Below are 24916 nucleotides of genomic sequence, written 5' to 3' on the forward strand. Positions count from 1 at the left end.
TTAAAAATGCATAAAGAACGTAGAACTTTTTGAACTTAATTTTTGAAAGTGTTCTGGAAATACTGACACTTTTATATATATCTTAAATTAAAGCTTATGTTATATATTTTATTATGGGAAAAAAAAATTTTCAGACTTTATTTTGTTTTCATGATGAAAACGGACATCAAAGTTAATAAAAAAAAACAATTTTTGTAAAAAAATTCTATTTTATATTTTTGATTTTATAATGTTCTAACTTTTTAAAAATACATATATATATGGATCAATACAATTTTTTATAATAAATACTATTTATAAACCTCTTTTATTTAACATACTTTTTTTTTTAAATAAAACATATATTACATTTATAAATCATAAAACTTAAAATAAGGAAATAGGAGATCATATAACTTTTGGAATAATCCATAAATTTTTTTAAAATTAAATATTATCTACACATTTGTATGGAAGCGTTTTTTATGATAGTGATTTTAATAACTGCAAGATATCATTATTCTTGAGCCAATTATGTCCCGTCCCCACTGTGCCGCGATCCCACTGTCCTGGGTTTTTTTTTAAATAAAACTTTACATAGGGCACTTTATGGTCAGCATCACAGACATCATAATCGACCGTCATAAACGTGACAATATTTTATAATTAGAATAGATTAAAAATTAAATAAATATAATTAAACAAAAATAAAAAATATAATTTATTATTTATTATTTATAATACTATATTATAAATAAAAATTTATATTAATTATGAAATAAGGAATTTGTCAATAACAAATAATTAACAAAAATAATTATCAAATATAAAAAATATTTATTATATATACTTTATTTATTCTCAATTATATTTATATTTAAATAAATAATTTATCTAAATAATATTTATTATTTATATATAAAGTGATATAAAATATATATTTGATCATTATTTTTATTAATTATTTGTTATTGATTGTTTACTTATTTTAATATTAATATTATTTAAATAAAAAGTAAAAATAATTAAGGATTAATATAAATATTACTTATATTTATAGTAGTAATATTATAAATAATAAATTATATTTTATATTGTCATTTGATTTTATTGATTTATTTTTATATTTATTATTATTAATATATATTAAAATTAAATTTATGGATATTTGATTTTTTTATATAAATAAATAGTTAAATATATATAATATAAGTAATTGCTATGAATCAAATTAATAATAGTAAGTAATGAATTATATTTTATATTGTAATTTAACACTGTATTTTCGAAAATTAAAGTAAACTTATTTAAAATGTATTTAAAAAATTAGTTTTAAATAATTTTGATTGCATGTAAAAAAATGTAAAAAACAACAATAGATGCAATTTTTATGTTATATCTTCTTAACGTCCAATCGAAATCTTAGTTATTTCAATTATCATAAGCTTGCTACATCTTTCGTAAAAATGAAATAAAAAAATTATAATTAAATTAATGACAATTGAAAATAAAATTTTTAGATGTATTTTTTGATTTTATTCCAATATAAACCTAATATTTAATCAGTTGAAGACTTTGAAAGAAGTTTCACTTTATTCGCGCGTTCTCGTAACACATACTGGTTTTTTTCTCTAAGTTATTAGTTAAGCTATTACAAATAAAGACTCAGCTTACATTTACAGGCGATGTAGACATAAAAATTATAATGAAATTTCACATAAAACAAATTAAATTACACTAAACACTAAACTACTATCCACAAATAAGTAGTTTGACTCCATCCCCAACTCTAGATCTTTACACAAGTTATTATAAATTTAAAAACGCTAATTGTAAAATAATGTGTCAATGAATGTTTAATACTTACAATACGAATATACATCGGTATGTTTTGTGTAATAATAGCAATAACAACAGGTGCACAATTATGAAACTAATTAGTTGTACTACATCCGGTTCCGGTTATGATTATATGGGTTGTATAAAAACTGAATTTTTATTACAAATACGAACCGTCGGAAGAGTAGTGGTAGTCAATTAAATTTTGTCGAATTGCCAAAAATCACGATGAATCGCGTGACAACTTTAACGCAGAAAAAATAACTTTCACGTCTATTATTACCTGGTTAAGCTCCCTCTGATATGCCTTAGAAACATACCACCCGTTCTCGTTTCTATAAGCCTAAAACCGCAATTTTGCAGCCAGGTAATTTAATGCCATTAACCCGCCTTTGAACTGCGGTCGGAAAATGCTACACTACTGTCGTTACTGACTACTAATTTTACATTGGAAACTCTATCGCCTATCCTTCAAATAAGAACATTTTACCCCTTATAATGTCTACACTTCACAATACAGAAAAGTTGATACAATAGCCTCGGGTGACAGTGTAAAACAAGATAAGAAATGACGGCAAAAACCATGAGTAGAAAACCATGTTAACAGAATAAGCGTTAAGAGCCCAGAGAAACAATCTGTTTCGTAGTAACCGCTCAAGTATACTATTGACTTTGGCAAACATAACTCTAAGCATCCAATTAATTACATACAAAACCTCAATAATTTCAATGAACAATAGATATATTTAAATAATCAATCGACAATTGTAATTCGTTGAGTATTTTATTTTTATATACTTCTTGATTAAATAATGCTAAGTATAATGTAAAGGTTTTTCTCAAATACACAATTAAAATTCTAAACTATCTTAAGTTGAGGCTTCGTATTCACCTCCAAATTTATTCTACTCTACGCCAAAGAAATAATATATAAAAAACACATTAAAGAGTTCATTTTTAGTGTCCAGAAAAATATACTTTAGTTTTCTTAACAACTTTTTGAGTTAATATATATATTTTTGAATTTTTAATAGATAATTAACGTGTTATATTAATTTTACTTAACATAACTTTCAAAAACTCTTTAATATTAATAACTAATGTCATAACCCAGTGTTATTAATTAAAATTTTTATAATTTAATTTTTTTTTTCGTTTGATCCAAACTTCAAAAATAACACAATACTAGTTACAAGTATATCAACCTAGTTTAACAGAATTATTCAATATAAGTTATTTGGAAAATTTTAGTTGAATGTTAATTTTCCTCTTCGATATTGTTGTTAAGGTTATCGGTCAGTTCTTTTACTACTTAAATCTCTTGAGATTTATCCTCTAGTTTTTAAATAGTTTTAGTTATTCAAAAGAATTATCAGTAGCTTATTTATATTTTTATCAATACTACTAAAGTTACATTTACCACATATCATGAAAAGTTTTCATTAACATAATTTTTGATTACGAGAAGAAATATATTATCAATCAAATAATAATTTTTTGAATATTTAAAAAATAAAAAATAAAATTTTAAAATATGATATTATTTATAACTAATCTTTGAAAGAATATATAAAATTGAAACTTATTTCTTTAAAATAATACCAGTAATGATTTTGAGTAAGAGAGTTAGTATTGTTTTAAGTGTAACTGTGAAATAAGATTTGTATGGCCAATGCAAGAAACTGAATTTTATTTACATAAAGGTTTGTTTTGAAAAAGGTGAGGGAAATATTTCAAATGTGAAATATATAGTTAGGCATCAAGGTGGTATTAGGAGTATAGAGTGATTGTTGTATCAAAGGGAGGTTATAAGCCCAGGATTTGCCGACTCCTGTTTGTGTAGTGTGACATATGTGTCAAAAACAGGGTCGGAAATCTCAGTACGCACAAATATATACAAATAAATATATGGACCCACAATTCAGAGTTTATGAAGCTACGAAGCTTTTTGTAATCGCTATTAGCTAGGGTATTAGTTTTGGATAAAAAAATCTTGATGTACCAGATTCAGATGGTTTCCACTACCTATTGATAATAATAATATACAATAACGTGGTGTCTATACATGTTAATATACATGTTAATATACATGTATTATAAATTATACGCAGATGTGATACACATTTCATAATTTCAATAAATATCGCTATGTATTCGTCAATAAATTAGTTATAAAGAAATAACTTACAAAAAGCTTATTCTATTTATTACGACTAAAATATTCACAAATAGATAAAACGAAATTATCATTTTCAGTTTTTAAAAAATATTAATGTTTAATAAATAATTTTTTTTAATTTGTTTATTCGTTATAAATTATTTCCATTTCGGGGGCTAAAAAGGCTTCTATGGTAATATTAGGAAATTTTAGATAGAAAATTATCAAAATTGATTATAGCCCCTCATCCTATGATAAATTCTGAATACACTATTATTTAATAGTAAATAGTGTTCTATATGATTTCATTTTATTAAAATCGGTGACGTGTATAAAAAACAATTAGTTTACCTTTTAATAAAAAAAAAAAAATTGTTAAAAAATATTTTTTTCTTATTAAAGATAACTGACGCTTATTTTTCCTTAAAAAAATTACTCTAATTATTGTAAACAGATAGTTATTGCCTTATTTATTCTAATTTTTTTTTTTTTACATTAGTTTTACGCGGAAAAATTCACTATTGCAATGAATATTGACAGATATTTCATTCATCTTTATTTATTAAAACAAGATATCACGGAACAAATCTTTGTTTGGGGATTATTATTATCTAAAAGAGAATGTTTTATAATTCAAATTTGAAATTTTAAACAGAAATTTATAAAATTATTATACTTGAAAACAGTAATAAGATATGATGATTCATTAAAAAAATTATGTTGCATCCTATGGATCTCGGTGTTATAGGTGTCTCACTACAAGCAGACGCATATTTATAAAATGTACCAACTGGCAACATTTACAATTCTCGTACACTACAGGTGGAGTTAAAAAAAGTGGGAGGATATTGCTTTAGCCCCTCCCTAAAATTTTGTTTATATTATATTATTATTTTATTGAATTTTTTATTTCAGCTAATTTTTTTTAAGATCTCATCAACTACGCACATATCTATCATAATTATCTCATGTAACGCTGATGAATATAATTAAGATTAAAAATTAATTTCAATGAAATATAAAAAAAATTAAAAATAGTAAATTCAACTGTTTTTTAATATTAATTAAAAAGTTAAATAAAAACATGTTAACAATTTTTTATTTTTCATTTCACTTATTGTTTTTTGCAAGTATGTTTACATTATTGACCATTTAAATTCTACCATTCCTAAAATAATGCTACCAGAAGCAATTGCTTCCTGTGTCAATTTTTAAATAAAGGCCAGACTATAAAACATAATAATTTTTCTAGTTTTTGTATTGAAGTATCATTTCATTTTTTTGAAGTGGATGAACTGAAAACAAACTACTATATACTTTGTATTTTTAGATAAAGGGCTACTTAAAATTTTGTAGTTTAATTTTTTTTATAAACATATATTATGTTTTGAAAAAAAAATCGAAACTTTATTGAAAATTTACCTATTTTGTGACCTCTAAAAAATTAAAGTGGATGGTCAGCCTCCATATAGCTTCTGTTTTTGTAGTTATGAGCTAGATAAACGACTAGGTGCAATTTAATGTATTATATTAAATTATTATTAATCATATTTATTAATAATTTTTTTCATTACTATAATACTTCTTATTTTAGAAACTTTATTTTTTCAGCTACCATATTCTTGGGACGTAGAATCCAATAATGGTATTGCAATGAAGAAACCAGAATTAGATATCCCACAGTCAGGTTGGGTGCCTTCACACGTTGAGTCATTTCATCTTAAATTGTTGTGTACTGGTGTAGTAAGCGCAGAAGTCCGCATTCAACTTGTTATTAACATTACTGCAGTTAATCCAAAACACAATGACGTCTCTTTAATCTTTAAGCGTGTGAAAATTTGTTTGAAAACCAATGATATGCTGTTAGATACTTTTATCGGTACTTCATATACTATAATATAGTTTAAGTTCTAATTGATTCTCTTTTCATATCAAATACAGTCCCAATTCATATTATAAATGCACTTTCAACCGATTTGCATTTCAAATTAACATGCCTTGAACATACCTTTGATGTATATATATTTACTGATGATAATAGTTAGACTAGCAAAGTACACGAGCATTTTGTTCGTTAATAATTAATCCACCCTTTCATACTTTATATATGATCAACGAAATTTTAACGAATTAATTACAAGAGTTTGAACATCCGTGTTTGAACTCGTTCATTTTATTTTAAGTAACTTTGAAAGCATAAATCATAAAAATTAGTATCACTAAAAGTTTTAGGATTATTTAAGGTTTAATTACATAAATCTAATGTTATTCTATTTATTCTAATAAACTATTAGATTTATATAAACCAAATAAAACTATTTTATATCATATAATGTCAGTAACGTAACCATTCTAAGGGGCTGCAGCCAAACCCCGGAAAATATTCTTGTTACAACACTGAAAGCATTTTTTTTTTACGTTTAAAATTTCATTTTAATTTTCAACAAAACTCACACCGATTGACTATATACAATTAATTTAACTTTTTTACAATTATTGTATAGTTCTTTGAGATAGGTTAATCATGAAGGTTCACCAAATCAATTCTAGGGTAACATTATCAATGAATAAATATTATGGATAAATGAACACCACTGATTTATTAACTTAAAAGTTGTCTAATGTTATCATAGTAATTGTTGTTAGTAGTGTTTATTACAAAGAAATATTTAAATTAATTCCATTTAAGCCCATTAAATATTTATTCACTGGAAAATTCCAATTTTCAATATAATTAGTTTAAATGTTTATGTTAATTAACTTTAAATATTTTTATATTATTACTATAGTGAATTTTCTAGTGAACAAATATTTATGAACGATTTAAGTTCAAGATATAAAAAAAAAAACTTAAAAAGATGAAAACCTCTTTACTGTTCATTTATTGGTAAAGTCACCCTATTTTATAAGAAATATTTGAAATCTATTTTGAAATATTAATTTAAGGTAAAGATGAATCATTGGATACAAATCGTGTCGATTATATACCCTCAAAACATGACCAACAACATAAACACATTTCTTTTGGTCAAAAACAGCATATAGTTACATCCTCTTCAACCAACTCAAATTTATCACATTATGCAGCTGGAATATCTTCTTTAACAACAAGAAATACTATAAAGCTCCAAGAGCGTGAAACTCCCGAAGAATTAATTTCAACTAATGGAGCTTTTTACTTTGCTTTAGGTTGTGGTTCCGCACTAATCATAACACTAATAGCAGTTACTTCTGGATTAATTTACAGACACTCGAACAAATTATTATTAAGACCTAAATCAAAAGAATCATTCCAGTAAGTTTTGTTTTTGCTTACAATACTATCAAATATATTTAAAAACTAATTCAGAAGTTAAATAAAGAATATATATATAATATATTGTTTAAAAATAACCTAATTTAAGCTAAGATTTATCAATTTGCCCCACCCTTACTTTTTTTTTATAATTTTTAATATATTTTCTTGTTATTATGTTCAAAATGCACAACCGCATAAAAATTTCGCTCTTTCGAAGTAAATCATTTTCTTTGAATTAATTGCCAATATTGTAATAACATTAGACTTTTGTACCAAATGTATAAAAAATGTTATTCTTTTTTCAGTACAAGCTACACCAGTGCAGCATATATAGCTAATCCAAATATGTTAGTCCGTACCAATTCAGTATCAAGCACTAATGATACTTATGCAACTATTCAAAGTGTCAAAAAAGGAAACTGTACTACGGTGAAAACTATGAGCTCCAACAATAGTCATGTATCGCCATATGCTACAAGTTACGTAGCCTCTGCTGGGAACATTTATCATGTTTATTCAAAACCAACATCACCAACACCTTCAAAGATATCGTATTATGCATGTACACCACTGGTGAGAACTTTTAAATCATCTAATACTTACTGAATATTAGAAAATTATACTAAAAAAATAGTTAATTACTATAATTAAAATATTTTTATGAATTGTAATCTACCAACAAATTGTAATTCACAGTTAATCGTAATTTAATTTACAATTCCGGTTCCGGAGATTTAGATTTTGTTGTTAATTACCCTCTAAGCTGTAATCAGACATGTAAATTAATTCTGCGACCTTACAACACCCTCTTCAATTGTACCGTCCACAACCATTCTACGTCCGCCTACATTATCGAATCGTGTTAAGCCAAAAATCAATAATAAACTGCAGTGGTTATATTAGCTGGAAGCTCATAATTTCATGAACGACACAATCATTACGCAAAATCGTTTCACGTGATTTAAGAACATTACCACAGATAAATCATCTACAAAGACCGTAATCGATTCCCACCCATAAAATGGGCATCGAGCCATTTAATCAGATTAGAAACATGACTACCCCTCAATTGGTAATGTTTGGAATCAATGTCTTGGTACATTTTTTTTTGTGTTTAGCCGAACTTTAAGAGTGGAACTTTGCCAAACAGTAAAATCAAGTAATGTGGATAAAATAAAAGGTTTTCATCTATCGTCACGTTTATTAGGGTCATTAAATATTGCAAGTCAACGGACTTGTATCCTTCAATCAATCAATTTTTCTTTTTTTTTGTGACAAGTCATCAAGATACTATAAAGAAAATAGCAAGAATTTCAATACATCATCAAAAATATTTTGTTTGTTCACTTTGTGAATACACACTTAAAAAAAGCTATTGAGGAAAAAGTTAAAAAAAACCTGTTAATGGTGTCTGGCATAAAAATCAACTCGTAAATAATGAATAAGAATTATAAAACATTACATTATCCCTGCTTTACTAATAGTATCAATGTTGAAACCTGCCTAAACACCCTAACTATCACCGTATAAACCTGTGATAAATTATGTGTTGGATGCCAATTTCCTGTTCAATGTTGTAATATGACAGATTTATTATGAACGTTGCGGGACACCCCAAATATCTCTACGATTACCTGTCAGTTAGTTAAAATAAATTTATAATAAAGCTTTTGTTTGTTTGAATACTTTTTCTTTTTGTGTCTATTATTTTATTAATAAAAATCAAACAGCGACATTATACTATACTCCTAATGTATTTTGCCATTTAAAAAAGATTATGTTATGCGTAATGTTTTAATTAATCTTCAATAATCTTAAAAAATATACACATTGACATGCCTTATATAAGACTTCTACACGTAGTATTTTGATATTTATATTATATATGAACCCTATGAGTCAAAACACTGACAATAGACTGATTGGCAAATCACGCGATTCATAACATCATATAAAAAGTGATTGGGTATTATACAATTTTTGAATATAAAATATTATTATTTTGTAAAAAGTATTATGCAGGTTAGTGAATCAATAAAAATAATCTAAGTTAATATTTAATGAATTTATGTGTTTAGCTTTGATGAAGGTAACATAATTGTCTGAATACGTATATGTGATTTTTGACTAAATAAATTTAAGTGGAAAGAAACGTCTGGTGTGTTATACGATAAGAGAATTTCAATTAGGCTGAAAGGTAAGTTCTACAAGACTGTAGTGAGGCCAGCTATGTTAATAGTTCAAAGTGTTTGAGCGGTTGACAAGAAAATAGTGTATGACTGGAGTAAAATAGGATAAGGGATGAACATATAAGAGAGAGAATAGGTTTAGTGTCAATAATGGATATGATGAGAGATAATAGACTTAAATGGTTTGGTCATATACACAGAAAAGAGGAATAGAACGCTGTAAGAACAGTTATAAAAAACCCAGCACAGGGGGTCGCAGCACAGTGGTGACGTGGCATAGTTGGTTGAGTTTAGTATAATGATATCTGACAGTGATTAAAATCACTATAAAAAAAAACGCTTCGATGCAAATCTTTAGATAGTGTTAAATTTTATTCTATTATAGTGTATTTAAATGTGTTTAATAAATTTCCTATACCAAGAAATTTACCGGTATTTTAATATATAAACATATGTTTAACTTTCTAAAAATGAAGTTTGAAAAACTAGTATTCATAGACTTTGTGTTATCTTGGACTAAAATTTTTTTAAACACTAAAGTAATGTTTATTCTTTTCTAAAGTTTTGACCTTGAATTAATAAAGATTTTGACTTTGAAGTTTAATAAAGAAAGAATTAGAAAAAAAATATATATATATACACATATTGTTTATTTTTGACAAAGAAAAAGTGTTGTACTATGTATACTGAAATGAAGAAGAATTGCAAACGATACTAAATTGAATGGGAAAAAACAAATTATTGAACTATACCTATAAGTAAATCTATTAGAGACTTCATTTCTAGTATAAAGCAGGAACGATAATATTAGAGTATGAATACATCTAAAAATAATCAAGAAATAGAAAAGATAGAAGATTTTGCATACTTGTAAAACATAATAAGTGAAAATGGCAGATTAAAACTATAATTTAACGAANAAAGAAAGAATTAGAAAAAAAAAATATATATATACACATATTGTAAACTGTATTTTATAATAATAAAATCAAAACACCTGTTACAATTAAGCCTCTGCATAAGCACTAAGTAACTTAATCTACAGGTGTACTTAAAAGTTAAACGTGTGATCACTTATAGAAATAGAAAATAAGTTAACAATTTCTACAAACCAATCTTATGATTGAATAAAAGAAAAAGAATACTTGAAATATTTCAAAGAGATGAAATATTTATTTTACTTAAATTTAATTTCAAATATTTTTGTATAAAATTATGTCTTAAGTTTTAAGCTGATTATTAATACTCGATTTTGTTTAGTAATGAAATTATTTCTAAAATTAGTATTAATAATTTGTATATGTTAAATTAAGCTTGTTTTTAAAATTTTAACGTTATTAATATACATTCAATTTATTCTAAAAAGACCCCAGCACAGGGGAGTCGCGGCACAGTGGTGACGTGGCATAGTTGGATCAAGTATAATGATATCTGACAGTGATTAAAATCACTATCAAAAAAAAACGCTTCGATGCAAATCTTTAGATAGTGTTTAATTTTAGAAAATTGGTGGATTATTCCAAAAGCTACATGATCTGCTAGTTCCTTATTAATATCCTGATTAAATCAAATGAAAAAGGGATTATTAAAAAATATTATTTCTCATAAAAAAATTATGTTGATCCATACACTTTTCAATATGTTATAGCATTATAAAGTTAAAAATGTAAAAAATAAAATCGAGAATTTTCACACAATAATAGCATCCGGTAGACATTTTCACCGTGAAGACAAAATAAAGTCAGACATTTTTTTTCGCATAATAAAGTAAATTACATTAACTTTAATTTAAGATATATATAAAAGTGCCAGACTTTCCGGAACACTTTCAAAATTTATGTTGAAAAAATTAATTTTTTGTGAAAAAGTTGTCATTTTAAATCCCCCTCTGTGGGCAGGTAAAGGGTCAGATTTATAAAAGAAATATACGAAACGAAAGGTAAACACATCATGCATATATAAAAAAAATTATATTGATTTGGTCAATTTTGAAAAAATTATGGCAGTTTTAAGTAAAAAGAATTTCAAAAGTTAGCGATTTTTAAATTTGTAATTTTTTTGGAGATTTCCCCATTTACGGGGAACGAGGGAAATTTTTTTAAATTTTTAGGTAATGTCTTCGACTAGATACGATTTGTGATCTTATGACGTATCCTTGAAAGAAATTGGTTCGGTGAGAGCTGAGAAAAAGTGGTAACAGAAAAAAAAAAAAAAAAAAAACACATCTTAGTAAAACCAATACCTTCTTAGCTTCGCATCGAAGCTAAAATGAATGTTGTGGCAAAAAGAGGTAGAGAAAGACCAAAAAAGAGATGGAGGAATGTTATTACATAAATGTAGATACATATAAAACTAATAAATATAAACCATGTTTGAGCTCAAAGGAATACAAAAAAAATTATTGAATGCGATATATGAACGGCGATAAAAGAAGAATTAGCAAAATTTCTTAAATTAAATTTGATATGATGAGTTATATTTAATATTTTTTTAATTAAAATGTATTATTTTTAGATGGCAGTTAATGACCGTAGAATATGTGATAACTTAGAGGAACGAATTTTGTCATTAAGTTCACATAGTGCTCCAGTTAAATTAGAAAAACTATTATTAGAAGGTGCATTTAGTAAGGTGTACCAAGGAACTTATCAAATCGATAAAGGTTGTTCTCAAGAAGTATTTGTCAAAACAGTTACTGGTAAATATTTATGTCATGTTAATAATACGAATAACTGATATAAGATTATTCTTATTGAAGAACTAAATTTCAACAAAACTTATTTTTCCAATTGTTAGGGTCTTGTTTAATAGTTGATGATTTTTAATATATACCTCTTTTATTCGACATACTTTTTTTTTAAATCGGACCATTTCCCTTTATATATTTATATATTATAAATAATATAATAAGGAAATAGGACATCATGTAGCAATAATCCATTAATTTTTTTAAATTAAACACTATTTACAGATTTACAACGAAGCGCTTTTTATGATAGTGATTTTAATCACTGTCAGGTATCATCTATACTGGATCCAACTACGCCACGTCCCCACTGAGCTAGGTTTTTTTATAAATACTTTTTATATACACCTTTCAACCGAAATACTTTTTTTTGGAATCCGACCGTTTCCTTTTATACAGGGGATGTTAAAACTATAAACATGCGAATAGAAACTAGAACTTTTAAAACTTAATTTTTTGAAAATGTTCCGGTAATATTGATTTTTATATATATCTTAAAATAAAGCACATGCAATATACTTCAATAAAAAAAAAAAATGTTGAACTTTATTATGTTTTATGGTGAAAATGAGTTACTCTACATGAAAAATCCAGATTTGTACCAATTAATAATAATACCAAAAGAAGCTTTAAAACATCATTAACTGATATTTATGAATATATAATATTATAACTACTAGATAAAACTAATATTATTCATTACAATGTTTTATAATATTGTCATAACAATCTAATTAATCAATTTTTTATTTTGCAACTATAATATTGTATTGAATAATTATAATATATATAATAATTACATTGTATTGTAATATATTAAATATATAATAATATAAAAAACATGGTTTGAAAACTTCAAATAACTATCATTAAGTTTTTTGAGTTTTAGCGGCTTTTTTCTGATTTTTTAACGCTGTATTTACATGTTAGATTTTTGCTCAAACTTCAAATTTTTATAGTGGATTAAATAAATATATAACTAAAAAATTAAAAAAAAAAATTTTTGAAATTAGGTCCCCCAACAGAAATAATGCTCCTATAAACTTTTAGTTATAATAAGGTCAATTCTAAAATTTAAATTAATATTGAATAAACTGTGTTTTTTTTAACGTTGTGACTGTTTTTAAAAATTTTTATATTTATACATTTTTTATATTCATATAAATAAAATATAAAGAATAAACCCTGAAGAAAAAAAAATCAAATATGCAACCACTTTTGGATAATTTGACATGGATTCACTCTTTAGCAAAACAGATATACAAATAAAATGTTTAAAATAATTTTGTGTTTATTAAAAATATATATCACAAATATTGGGATACGCTACAAAAAATAATGTCCAAACAAAAAATATGTGAATGGGCTTAAAAAAAAATCTCGAATAAAATCCCACAGATTTCAGGATATCTTTAGAATGTCTGCGGGCAAGCCAGATACAAATTTTAGATTTTAAATTAAAGAACGCTGGTGGCAATTATCGTTTTTTCTATCATTTTTAAACGCTCTCAAAGTACTAAAAATGTTTTTCTCATCATCAAAAATTATTTTACCACAATAATGTCATCAAGTTTTTCATTGACAAAAAAAAAACGAAAATCGAACATCGTTAAGTAATTTTTTTATGTTTTATTATGCAATAAGATAATAAAACATTGAAATAAGATAATAATAATATTATACAGAATGTTTAAAGATAAATAAAAATGTTTTGTTTTTTCCATTATTAATGTAACATTACCTGTTACCTTAGTTATTAAACACTTTGTATATGAACCGGGTAGAATTTGTCTGACCTAATTTACATCCAAAATATTTAACAACTTGATATTATGGAAATCTAGATAACTAATTATGGAAACTATGGATTATTTTGATTTTACACGTTTTATGATTTATAAAAAATATTATATATGGGATTTAAATTTTAAAATTAAATCATGTTTAATCGTATTTAACGTCCTCTCTAAAAGTTATTGCTTGCGCCAGAGAGGACGGGAAAATCTACATAACCCAGCGCAATAGAATCAAATCTCAGTTCGTATCGAGACATAACGCGTTAACGACTGAGCTAGGTAGATCTCCTAAAAAATATTTACTTAAAAACTTTAAACTATTATCTTTATAATGTAGGTGATGCTGCATCTCAACAAGTGACTATATTCCTATCTGAAAGTTTGATGTTACATGGTATATCTGGACATTTAAACATCTTACAGCCAATTGCCGTTTGTCAATTTGCTGATAAACCTCCTTCAGTATTGTATCCCTTCAGTAATAAAGGAAACTTAAAAAAGTAAGTTTCAGTAAATGTTTATTTTGTAGACTCAAACTGAAACGTAGTAATTGCTTATTTTGTAAAATGTAGAATTCTTACTTTTTCAAGTACAAAATAAAAATAGGTTTTAGTTGTTCTTATTAATATTTAATACCATCAAGTGGGATAACTTGTGTCCAGTTAAATATTTTACAGATGGCATAACTTAATTTTTGTGAATAAATATTTTGTGTTTCTTAACAACACTTGTAATCATTTTACTAACACCTACAGTGTTAGTAAATTGAACTGGCCCAAGTTTAACCATCATCTCATGTTGCTCCATTTGACGATACCCATTTTTTATGTTTAAAAAATTGTTTTAAATACAATTGAAAGACTTGCTATAAAAGTCAATAAACTGCTCTTTCAATAAAAATTTAAAATAAACATAAACGAATTTTACATCTAGCTCTAAGACTCCAAGCACCGGCTCTTGTTATAACTCTATGTGAAATAAGTTTTTCATGTAATTACCGATACTAAAGTAAATGTTCAAATTTTCTCATATTACATAATATGAGTTATTAGATTGTTATAGCAATCTTTTAAATTAGTACGTTATTTGTGTTTATAGGAGGATCTAAGAACACGAAATCTTTTAATGTGTTAAACATAGTCAAAAGACTGAAAAATGAGTATTTTAAATAATTTCTTTTAATATTAGTCATTACTTAATAATAATTAAAAATAATTTTTTTTTGATTTTTATCAAATAAAGTTAAAAGATTATAACAACTTTGTATTATTTGTTATACAAAATAAATTAAACTACTGTCAAAAAATCCTACTTAAAATACTCATTTTTTCATGCCTCTGACTATCCTTAACCCCTTAAAGTATTATTTTATTTTACATAAAAATTGTCTATGCTATGTTTAGATTTACTAAACTAAATGTATAAATAATTTAAAAAATTGTTTTTAATATGTTTTTTTTATTACATATTAGATTTCTTTATGACTGTAAAAGAAAATCTAATGATTATTATAGTCTTACCACTCAAGATATCGTTGATATGGGAGTTCAACTTTGTTTAGGTTGTGTATACTTACACAGCCAAGGGATATGCCATAGAGACATATCTGCCAGAAATTGTGTGTATGTACAAAAATATGTCATGTCGTATTAAAATATTTTTACTTACCAAAATATATTTTACGCTCTAGAGTTGACGAAAAATTAAGAGTTAAGCTTTCTGATAGTGGTTTATCAAGAGACTTATTTCCAGAAGACTACTCATGTTTGGACGATAATGAAAATCGACCTATTAAATGGATGGCATTAGAAAGTATCTTATTACGCACATACAACGGAGCGTCAGATGTTGTAAGTTATGATTATTTTTATATTTAGGTTGGAGTAGAAACACAGCTGAGAAATACTTAAAAATAAAAATTATCATTATTAATTTATATTTAAAATGTTTGTAGTTTTCAATTGACCAAGATTAGATTTTTGCCTCTCATTTAAATTTGTTATCTACAAATTAGTAAAGCAGAATAAGACCTTACAGGGCTTTGTCCTTATTCTTTTAACTTATTTGTTAAATAACCTTACTTATTTGCTACCCTTGGCTGTAAAGTAAAATGTATAAACGGAAATACACGTAGTCAAAGTTTTCTAGTTGGGAGTGGACACAAAAAGATTTCCCAACACTAGCAAGATTTGCTAGTTGTGTAAAAAATACTGCAAAGAACATTGTTGGTAAGAGTAGGAGTAGAATGCCAGGAAACAAGGAAACCTGGTGGTGAGATGAGGACCTTCAAAAAATCATAGAAAGTAAGAAAAAGCAGTTCAAAGTATGACAGAAGAGCAAAAGGAGAGAAGACTGGATGGAGTATAAACGTTTGTGTAAAGAAGCCAAGTGTGCAGTAAATAAGGCGAAGTTTAAGAGGTATGATGAGTTGTATGATATGCAAGGAACAAAGGAAGGCGAGAAAGAAATCTATAGACTTGCAAAGATAAGAGAGAAAAGGTCTAAAGATTATCATTATATAAGGTGTATAAAAAGTGTTGATATAAGGTACTCTCGAGTGATGATGATGTGAAAAAAGGTGGAAAGAGTATTTTGAAAAATGATTGAATGAGGAGTACCCAAAAGAGACATTAGAGTATATCTCGTAGAATGAGGGACTGGTAGATTTAATTAGTGAGAAAGAGGTATGGGAGGCTGTGGCATCAATGAAAAAGATTAAAGCAGTAGGACCAGATGAAGTGCCAGTAGAAGTATAGAAAATATTAGGCTGTGTTGGCATAAGGTGGTTGAAGGAACTTTTAAATAAAATCTTATTAGAAGAGAAAATACCAAATTAATAGAGGAATAGTATTATGGTGCCGATATTTAAAGGTAAAGGAGACATACAGGAGTGTGTAAATTATAGAGGCATAAAGCTTATGTGTCATAGTATGAAAATTTGGTGTGGTGGTATTGACGAAGATGTAAGACACAGAATTAAGTGCGGGTGATTGAAGTGGAGAGAAGCGTCTGGCGTCGTATGCGATAAAAGAATTCCAATGAGGTTGAAAGGTAAATTCTACAAGAATGTATTGAGACCAGCTATGATGTATGGTTCAGCGTGTTGGGCGGTCGACAAGAAAGTAGAGCAGAGAATGATTGTAGCGGAGATGAGAATACTTAGATGGATGAGTGGAGTGACTAGAAAAGATAGTATAAGGAACGAACATATAAGATGGATTATATGTGTAGGGTTAATCGTGGATAAGATGAGAGAAAATAGACTTAGATGGTTTGGTCATGTTATGAGGAGAGAAGAATCAGAAACTGTAAGAACAGTTATAGAAATAAATGTTGAAGGAAGAAGAGGTAGAGGAAGACCAAAAAAGAGATGGAGGGATGCTGTCGAATGCGATTTGAGGACAGCTAATGTGAGCGTAAATTATGTGGGAGATCGTGTCAAGTGGAAGTTTAGGATAAGGGTGGCAGACCCCACGTAGCTGGGATTAAGGCGAGGAAGAAGAAGAAGAAGAAGGGAGTGGACACAAAAAATGTTTTAGTTTTTATAAATAAAGTATTATATGAAATAAAAGTTAAACAAATTTACAAATTATTCTTACATTACGAATATTTCACTTATTTCTGAAATAAATTACCATATGTAAGCTATATTAATTATATAAAAATTATTTTTTGGGAGGGAAGATTAAATTTAGCCCTCTCAAAAAAATTGACTACCCCTATTTATATTATAATAAATAATTTAGCATATTTATTTATTAGAAAATTCATTAATTTTTATATATTTGATTAATATACATAGTATTTCAAAAATAAGGAAACAGGTCTATTCATACAAACAATGGTAACAATATTAACCTTTTTTACTTAATACTGAATACCCTACACGTCTATTGCTATAGATTAGTTAAATTTCAAGTCCGAGTTGTTATACATTATGCAAATTCCGAACATTTAAAATTATTTATAAGTATATATCAAGCCCTTTAATTATAATTAATAAGCTAACAAAATAAAACTAATAATTATAAATTATACCTTTTTAAAATAGTATATAGAGTGTTCAGTAAGTAAGGGAACGGGTTTTAATTGTTCTCATTGTTTGTAACAATTTACTTGTTTTCTTACTTATTGAACACTATGTATATTTTTAACTCATTTTTTTAATTAACAATGTAGATAATGAATTTAAAGACGATTTAAATTCAAGCTAATATTTTTTACGTTACATTATCAAACATACTTAATGATATTTTATGGTAAATGTTATATTTTCAAATACGTCATTAATTTAATATAATACAAAAAACTCTGTATAATAAATTGTAAAACTCTGTTTTGTGTGCACGCTAACAGAAATTATTTTAATTTCTGAATATTACACAAAACACGAATGTTTTTACTTTAACTTGTATGTTATTACACATAAATGAATTAATGGAGTTTATCACGCACTTGCTTGTTCATTAATATGATGTATTCACACTGTATATTATGCTAAAGCTCAAAATAAATAAATCTTCTTAAAATTTTTAGCAGTTATTTAGCACTTGAATTTTCTATATTTCAAATTTTATTGTCTTGCTCAAATTAACTGGTATTTTTATATATTAACATTTCTGAGTCTTTAGACTCTGTAGTAGTGATAGGTATTTTTGAATATTTTAAACTATCGAATAGTATATATCGTAATGTGGCACTTTGTACAAACCTGGGTATTAACCTGGGGTTCATTTCTGTTGTGCTGAGCTATGTAGGTATTCCCGTCCTCTCTAGTACAAGCATAGTTTACAAGAGGATGTAAAACAAAAAATAATAACAATAATTAGGAAATCTATTCGTCCTAAACAATACCAATCAATGCCGTAATTTGTCGGGGGATTTGACTCCCTTGAAAAATGCATGTTGATAATTTCATTAGACATCCTCAATTATCAAAGTAGTGTTATCACTTTTGATTATCGTGGACTATTTGAAAATACAGTTTATATAGAAAACGAATGTTGTCACCATGTGTTATCAAAAATTTTACTGATGCACTCTCTTATTCATACAACAAATGACATTCCCGTTTATTATTAGTAATTTAAATTGTAATTTGATTTATTGAAAATTTTGTGTAAAATATTTTAGTGGTCATTTGGTGTTCTACTTTGGGAACTCGTATGTCTCGGAACTCAGCCATATGGTGATATTGATCCGTATGATCTCAGTCATTACCTTCAAGAAGGTTATAGACTTTCTCAACCAATAAACTGCCCAGATGATCTGTAAGTTAATAAGCCAACAAAAATTTATGCAAATATTTATGAAAAACCTTGACTTTGTGTCAAATATAAAAAAATATTATTATAATTGTATTAATTAATAATGTTATAGATTTGGCATGATGACTTGCTGTTGGTTACCTAATCCAGAAGAAAGGCCGTCCTCCGCTCAAGTATTGACGTATTTGCAAGATTTTCATAAAACTCTTAATCAATTTATATGAATTCATTAAGGAATATTGTATTTCCTTAATATTTTATATCTGTTATGATTATTTAATTTATTTATTATACATTTATAATATAACCATATTTATTTCATACAGTGAATTAATAAAATCTTGCATGAAATATGGATATGTAAAATACATAACGTAGTAATGTTATTCAATATTTAATAGTTATTATATTCTTACGTTTAATGTTTTTTGTCTCTAAAATATTATTAATTTTTTATAATTGAATAATTATGTTTTCAAAACATAGCTTATTATTATATGCATTTTAAAGAAGGAGCTAGAAACAATTTTTTTCTTCGTTAACATTGACACAGCCGATATCAGCCGTCCACTTATTTTAATATGACAAATGGTGTCATCGGGTGTCTCCCTGCCCTTGACACCATGACAAGATCGCCGCCGACTATGAATTACTAATGATGCGTTCTGTTCCGTTTCCGACGTTCGCCTTAACTGGTCGATACGTTTGTGTTTTTTTTGTTAACTTTTGTTATCTATATATATATATTTATATTTATATATCTATTTAAATCGATAAATAAAAAATATTCACAAAAATATATAATATATGTATATATGACTGTATAAATAACGCCCTGAAATTACAAAGGTGATAAGTCGCTGGACACCTTTCGAAAACAAACGTAAGATCACACACATCTATCCTTATGAATTCCTTGTATTAAAATTTGGTATTTGTAAAAAAATAAGTTCTATAATACTTATTGTGTGTTATAAAATACATTATGCCTGGTATAAAATTTTGGCGCGACATTGTAATTTAGAATTTTATCAAAAAATGCGGACGTGTCTATAACAATGATGGTAACAGAGCTCCTACAAAACGAAAGTGAATTATTTTTGTTTAACCTATCAACGATAAAACTTTGATAATGTTACTCAATGAAATATATATTTTAGTATCAGCAATTATTGAGCGAATATTTATGAAGCAATGCTTGATTTAATAATAATTCATTTATGGAAAACCTTTATTTTTACTCTTCGCTTAAAAAATCTTAAAATTTATAATATTTACCGACTAACTAAAAAAATTGCTAAGTTAACATTTTAAAAATTGGGGGTAAGTCAAACCCAACCTTAATAAGATCTCCTCAAAGTATGTTGATCTAATTAATTTAAGATTGATACAAGATATAAGACATTTTTCAACTATAATTACTGTGTTTAATATGTCGATCTGTGTTTACAAAAATTACCTCTGCACTTAATATTTGATCTTTTCAATTAATAATGAGATAGAGGAAAATCATTTACTCTCAATGTCCCTTTTTCAATGTATACATTTTCAATTTACCTAAAAATAGAAAATAAAGCTAACACAATAAAATTAAACGTAATTATCTATAATATATAATATTGGGCTTAAATGCATTTTACCACCCCATCGAGATTTTTCAATTTTTTTTTTTTAAATCTATTTAGTTTTTCATACCGACTAAGAATATATAAAATTTTTTTGTCGGCGAAGTCTAGTTTAAAAGTTATGAGCTTTCAAAGATTTCAATAATCATATACAAATTTTGTTATATACTGCTGTTTTTTTTTGATAATTTTCATTAATTAACTATAAAAAGTATTCTCGATGATGTAGTTACCGAGGAATAGTAAATTTAAGAGTATTTATGAGTACATTAAACGTGTTAAGGTAGTGTTGAAGTAAATAAATTTAATTTTTTTTGATCTATTTTTTCAATATTATATCACCATTTTAACATCAAGGTTTTATACTTGTTGGGTCACTGAGAATTTCAGTCGAATGGGTTTAAATAGGTTGGGTTTGGGCTTGACTTCTATCCTCTGGGGGTTTGGGGGCGTGAGCACCCATCCCACGAGAGTCCCGTAGGAGCTCGAATCGGTCACCGGAGCCGGCAGGCGTAGGTGACCACAACTTATATTTAAATGGGTTTGTATAACTCAACATTATAACATTAAGATATTAGTAAGTATATTTTGATACCTCAACAACTTAACTAATATCAACAATATCTAATGTAATAGTATTTTTTTTTTGTTTACAACAAGTGTTAATTGGTGTACATAATAAACAGTAAAAACTTTTATTTTATTGAATTAACAATTCTATGTAAAACACCACATCGTGGTCTTTTTTTTTTTTTTTTGCTCAAATTGAATTAATTGAGTTTCTTGTTATTTTTATTTCGTATTGCGTAAATTTGATGTGCGTAGTTTTGAAAAAAAAATATGGAAAATCCTTATTTTTAAAGATAATTCTGGTTTTAGGATTTTTAGAATGAGGATATTATGTAATAATTACGTCATTATAGTTTCACAATAGTATCATGAGAAAAAATCCCAAAAATTAACAAAAAAAAAACAATTTTTGAGCTATTTTTAGTTTTTAACGTTTCAACTTTAAAAAGCTATAACTTTTGAACCAATTTTTTCACACTTTTGAAAAAAGCATTGAAAAATACGTTTTAAAAAAAAAAAAATGAAAAAACTCGATGAGGTGGTAAAATGCATTTGTTCCTAATATTGAAGAACCGATGAAAAAAATTATTTTAACCATAAAATTAAAATAAAAAGTTAATTTTACCCATTTTTGAAATAAATTTCACCAATTGTTTATTTTTTTATAACTAGATAGCGTCTATGTATCGAAAATTCGGTCATCGTCAATATTCTGTACCTTATCATATTCTTTACAGTCATTTACTAAATTGTTGTTATCATTAATTATTATGTGTTTAGTTATAATGTAAGCTTTTAAAACTTGTGAAGCAGCTGTCTTGTCGCTGACTTCTGTTAGTGACTAAATTTTATTCATAATATACTGATAAATAAAATTAAGATGTATTAATATTTTTTTGTAAATTTAAGTATGTTAAATTCATTTAGTATTTTTATTAATTGTCATTTATTGAGTATTTTTCCTTATATTTATCTCAATGATTTCCTAAAAATAAAAATAGCTAATATTTTCTTGGGAAAATTAACTTTTGACCCTCATAATAATTAAATGATAAATATTTATTTATTGTTCTCACAGCTATTTTACTTAATCTTTTAACTTAATAAAATATATGAAATATTTTAAAGTAAAACTGTTCAAGTACTGTTTAATATTAAGCTAATTAATTTCGCATACCCTATTCTTATAAAAATGTATTATTAAAAGAAAAAATATTTATAACATTCTATTGCAAATTTAATAATTAAATAATAATATCAATGTGATACAATTATTTATATGTCTGTATAAATAAATAAGTTTAAATTATTATAATTTTTAAAGGTAACTCAAATTCTTCAAAATTTATGAATATGGTTTAATAAGGAGAAAACTGGATTAAAACATTAAATATGGAAAAGTATATAATTGTATATTTTACCAAATGTTTATAGATTTATAATTTTTATAATTTTAATTTCTAGTAATTTATTAGCTGATTATGAACAACAATTTGGTGTGACAAGCGCTGAGATTACTTCTAAAATAAGTAGACTTAGTCACATTTCTGGTAGTAAGTAAATTATTTATTATTTCATAGTTGTCATTATACAAACCTGTTGAATTTTTTTTACTTGTTTTTGATAGTTGATAAAAATAACTTTATTAAAGAAATTGAACGTAATTTAGATGAAGTCCATGATTTAGTAAGTAAAAACTTTTGCCCTTTATAAGATTAAGTTGGATTATATATCCAATTAATGATATTTATAGCTTTTGTATAATTATCATACTGTTAATATATATTTTTTTAATTTTGCAAAAGCCCTTTTCTTACAAAAATATTTAATAGAACGATAGCAATTTAAATATATCGAGTAGATACGGGTGAAGTATATGTATACTAGTACGAGTTGCACTTACCCTCACAATATACTTACTCTTTGTATTAAAATGTTTGTACCCAATGAGCACTTATTCTAGAATTCTTAACAGCCTATCAAAATTATTTGTAAGAATAGGGCTAAAAATTGGCTATTTAAAATTAAAAGAATACATTTTTTTCTGATAAATAATAAAAATATATGCTTTAAATATTGTCTAAGAAGGCAATAACTATTTAAAAATAATCTCATCAAAATGACAATTGAATTAAAAGTTATAAGAGCTGTCAGTTAGATTTAAGACACATTGTATACTGTATTTGTTATTATTACATTATCTTCAATGATTATATTTTAACAGTTGGAGCAAATGGACTTATCTGTTAAAGAGTCTGATGTATCAGTTCGAGTTAAATTACACAATAGGGTAGCAAGTTACAGAGCTGAACTTCATAGACTTGCAAAGGATTTTGCAAGGGCTAAATGTGTTGTTAATGTTGATCTAGGTACTTAATACAAATCATCAATTTTTTTTAAATATATTTTTAAAATGTTTTTACTCATTTTAGAAGATGAAAATAATTTTATTGAAAATGGAGATATTTCTTCTGAACAAAAACAAAGACTATTATACACATCAGAACGTTTAAACCGTGCAGGTATACAGTTAGATAACACTTATCGTTTGACTTTAGAAACCGAAGAAATTGGAACTCACATATTATCAGATTTGGGACATCAAAGAGAAACTTTACAAAATTCTTTTAATAGGGTATATGATTTTATTTTATTATTATTTAACATCACTATGATATGTTTTATGTAATACAGCTTAGAGGTGCAAATGCTGAGCTAGGAAGAAGCACTCGCTTGATAAATGCCATAATAGTCCGTTCTAGACAACATAAAATAATACTGTTTAGTGTTATGGCTACATTTTGCTGCCTTATAATTTTCGCCTTTTACCATTCATTCCTTTAATACATTCCTATTTAATATTAAATTTTAATTGCATACTCGTTTACCAATTTGTTTTACAAATGATTTGTATGTGTTTTTAAATTTTATATGTGTCTTTTTACAAATAATTTGCCTGTTGATGTTAATTATTTATGCTAACTCAATATCCCTATGAAATTATTATAATATTAAAAAAAAAAAATGAAACAATGAATAATATTTAGAAATTTACAGTTAAACACTGTAAAGAAATGTGATGTGTAATTTTATGTTGTATCTGATTTATTGTAAAATCATGTTTTTATTTATAATATTAATAGAATATATTGTTATTTATTTAAATTTTTAACTTAAGTTATTGATTACACAAGCACACAAAAAATAAAAGTGATCTGTATTTTTGATAAGACCCATGTTCCCGCCCTATGTATTTGAATTAGGAATTCTGGTTCTATTGAACTAGTTTTTAAAATTTACGACACCTTTTTAAGAACCGGGGTTCAGGCCTATTTCTGACGAAGAAAATGAAGTACTAAAACTTGGTTCTTAAAATCAATTATTGACTATGTTATCAATTAAGTATATATGACTGCGCGTTACCATCCTAAAATATTAATTAAGTTATT

General features: G+C 25.9%; 2 protein-coding genes across 3 annotated transcripts in view; both read left to right on the top strand.

The window, feature by feature from the left end:
* LOC126893932 (tyrosine-protein kinase Dnt-like) overlaps window positions 1-19975 on the top strand; it is a 37805-nt gene extending 17830 nt beyond the window's left edge. The window contains exons 4-12 of one of the 2 annotated variants that reach the window (XM_050664494.1): window positions 5588-5855; window positions 6923-7271; window positions 7580-7847; window positions 11978-12161; window positions 14343-14505; window positions 15478-15627; window positions 15696-15855; window positions 19139-19275; window positions 19385-19975. In XM_050664494.1, the coding sequence (XP_050520451.1) occupies window positions 5588-5855; window positions 6923-7271; window positions 7580-7847; window positions 11978-12161; window positions 14343-14505; window positions 15478-15627; window positions 15696-15855; window positions 19139-19275; window positions 19385-19496 (1791 nt within the window). In that variant the 3' untranslated portion in view covers window positions 19497-19975. The remainder of the gene's footprint in view (window positions 1-5587; window positions 5856-6922; window positions 7272-7579; window positions 7848-11977; window positions 12162-14342; window positions 14506-15477; window positions 15628-15695; window positions 15856-19138; window positions 19276-19384) is intronic. The other variant, XM_050664493.1, reaches the window with a different exon arrangement.
* Window positions 19976-22235: 2260 nt separating this feature from the next.
* Window positions 22236-24566, top strand: LOC126893947 (vesicle transport through interaction with t-SNAREs homolog 1A). Its single transcript, XM_050664517.1, has 7 exons — window positions 22236-22375; window positions 22792-22867; window positions 22932-23020; window positions 23095-23153; window positions 23692-23836; window positions 23900-24102; window positions 24162-24566. Exons 2-7 carry the CDS (start codon window positions 22860-22862, stop codon window positions 24309-24311), a joined length of 654 nt encoding a protein of 217 aa, XP_050520474.1. The 5' UTR covers window positions 22236-22375; window positions 22792-22859; the 3' UTR covers window positions 24312-24566.
* The last annotated feature ends 350 nt before the right edge of the window (window positions 24567-24916 follow it).

This window comes from Daktulosphaira vitifoliae, unplaced genomic scaffold, assembly GCF_025091365.1.
Source record: "Daktulosphaira vitifoliae isolate Bord-2020 unplaced genomic scaffold, ASM2509136v1 Scaffold_1, whole genome shotgun sequence".
Taxonomy (NCBI): Eukaryota; Metazoa; Arthropoda; class Insecta; order Hemiptera; family Phylloxeridae; genus Daktulosphaira; species Daktulosphaira vitifoliae.

Coding starts and splice junctions, on each gene's coding strand:
- LOC126893947 (XM_050664517.1), top strand. Junction 23,021..23,094: donor ACTTAGTCACATTTCTGGTA/GTAAGTAAATTA, acceptor TGTTTTTGATAG/TTGATAAAAATAACTTTATT. Junction 24,103..24,161: donor TACAAAATTCTTTTAATAGG/GTATATGATTTT, acceptor TATGTAATACAG/CTTAGAGGTGCAAATGCTGA.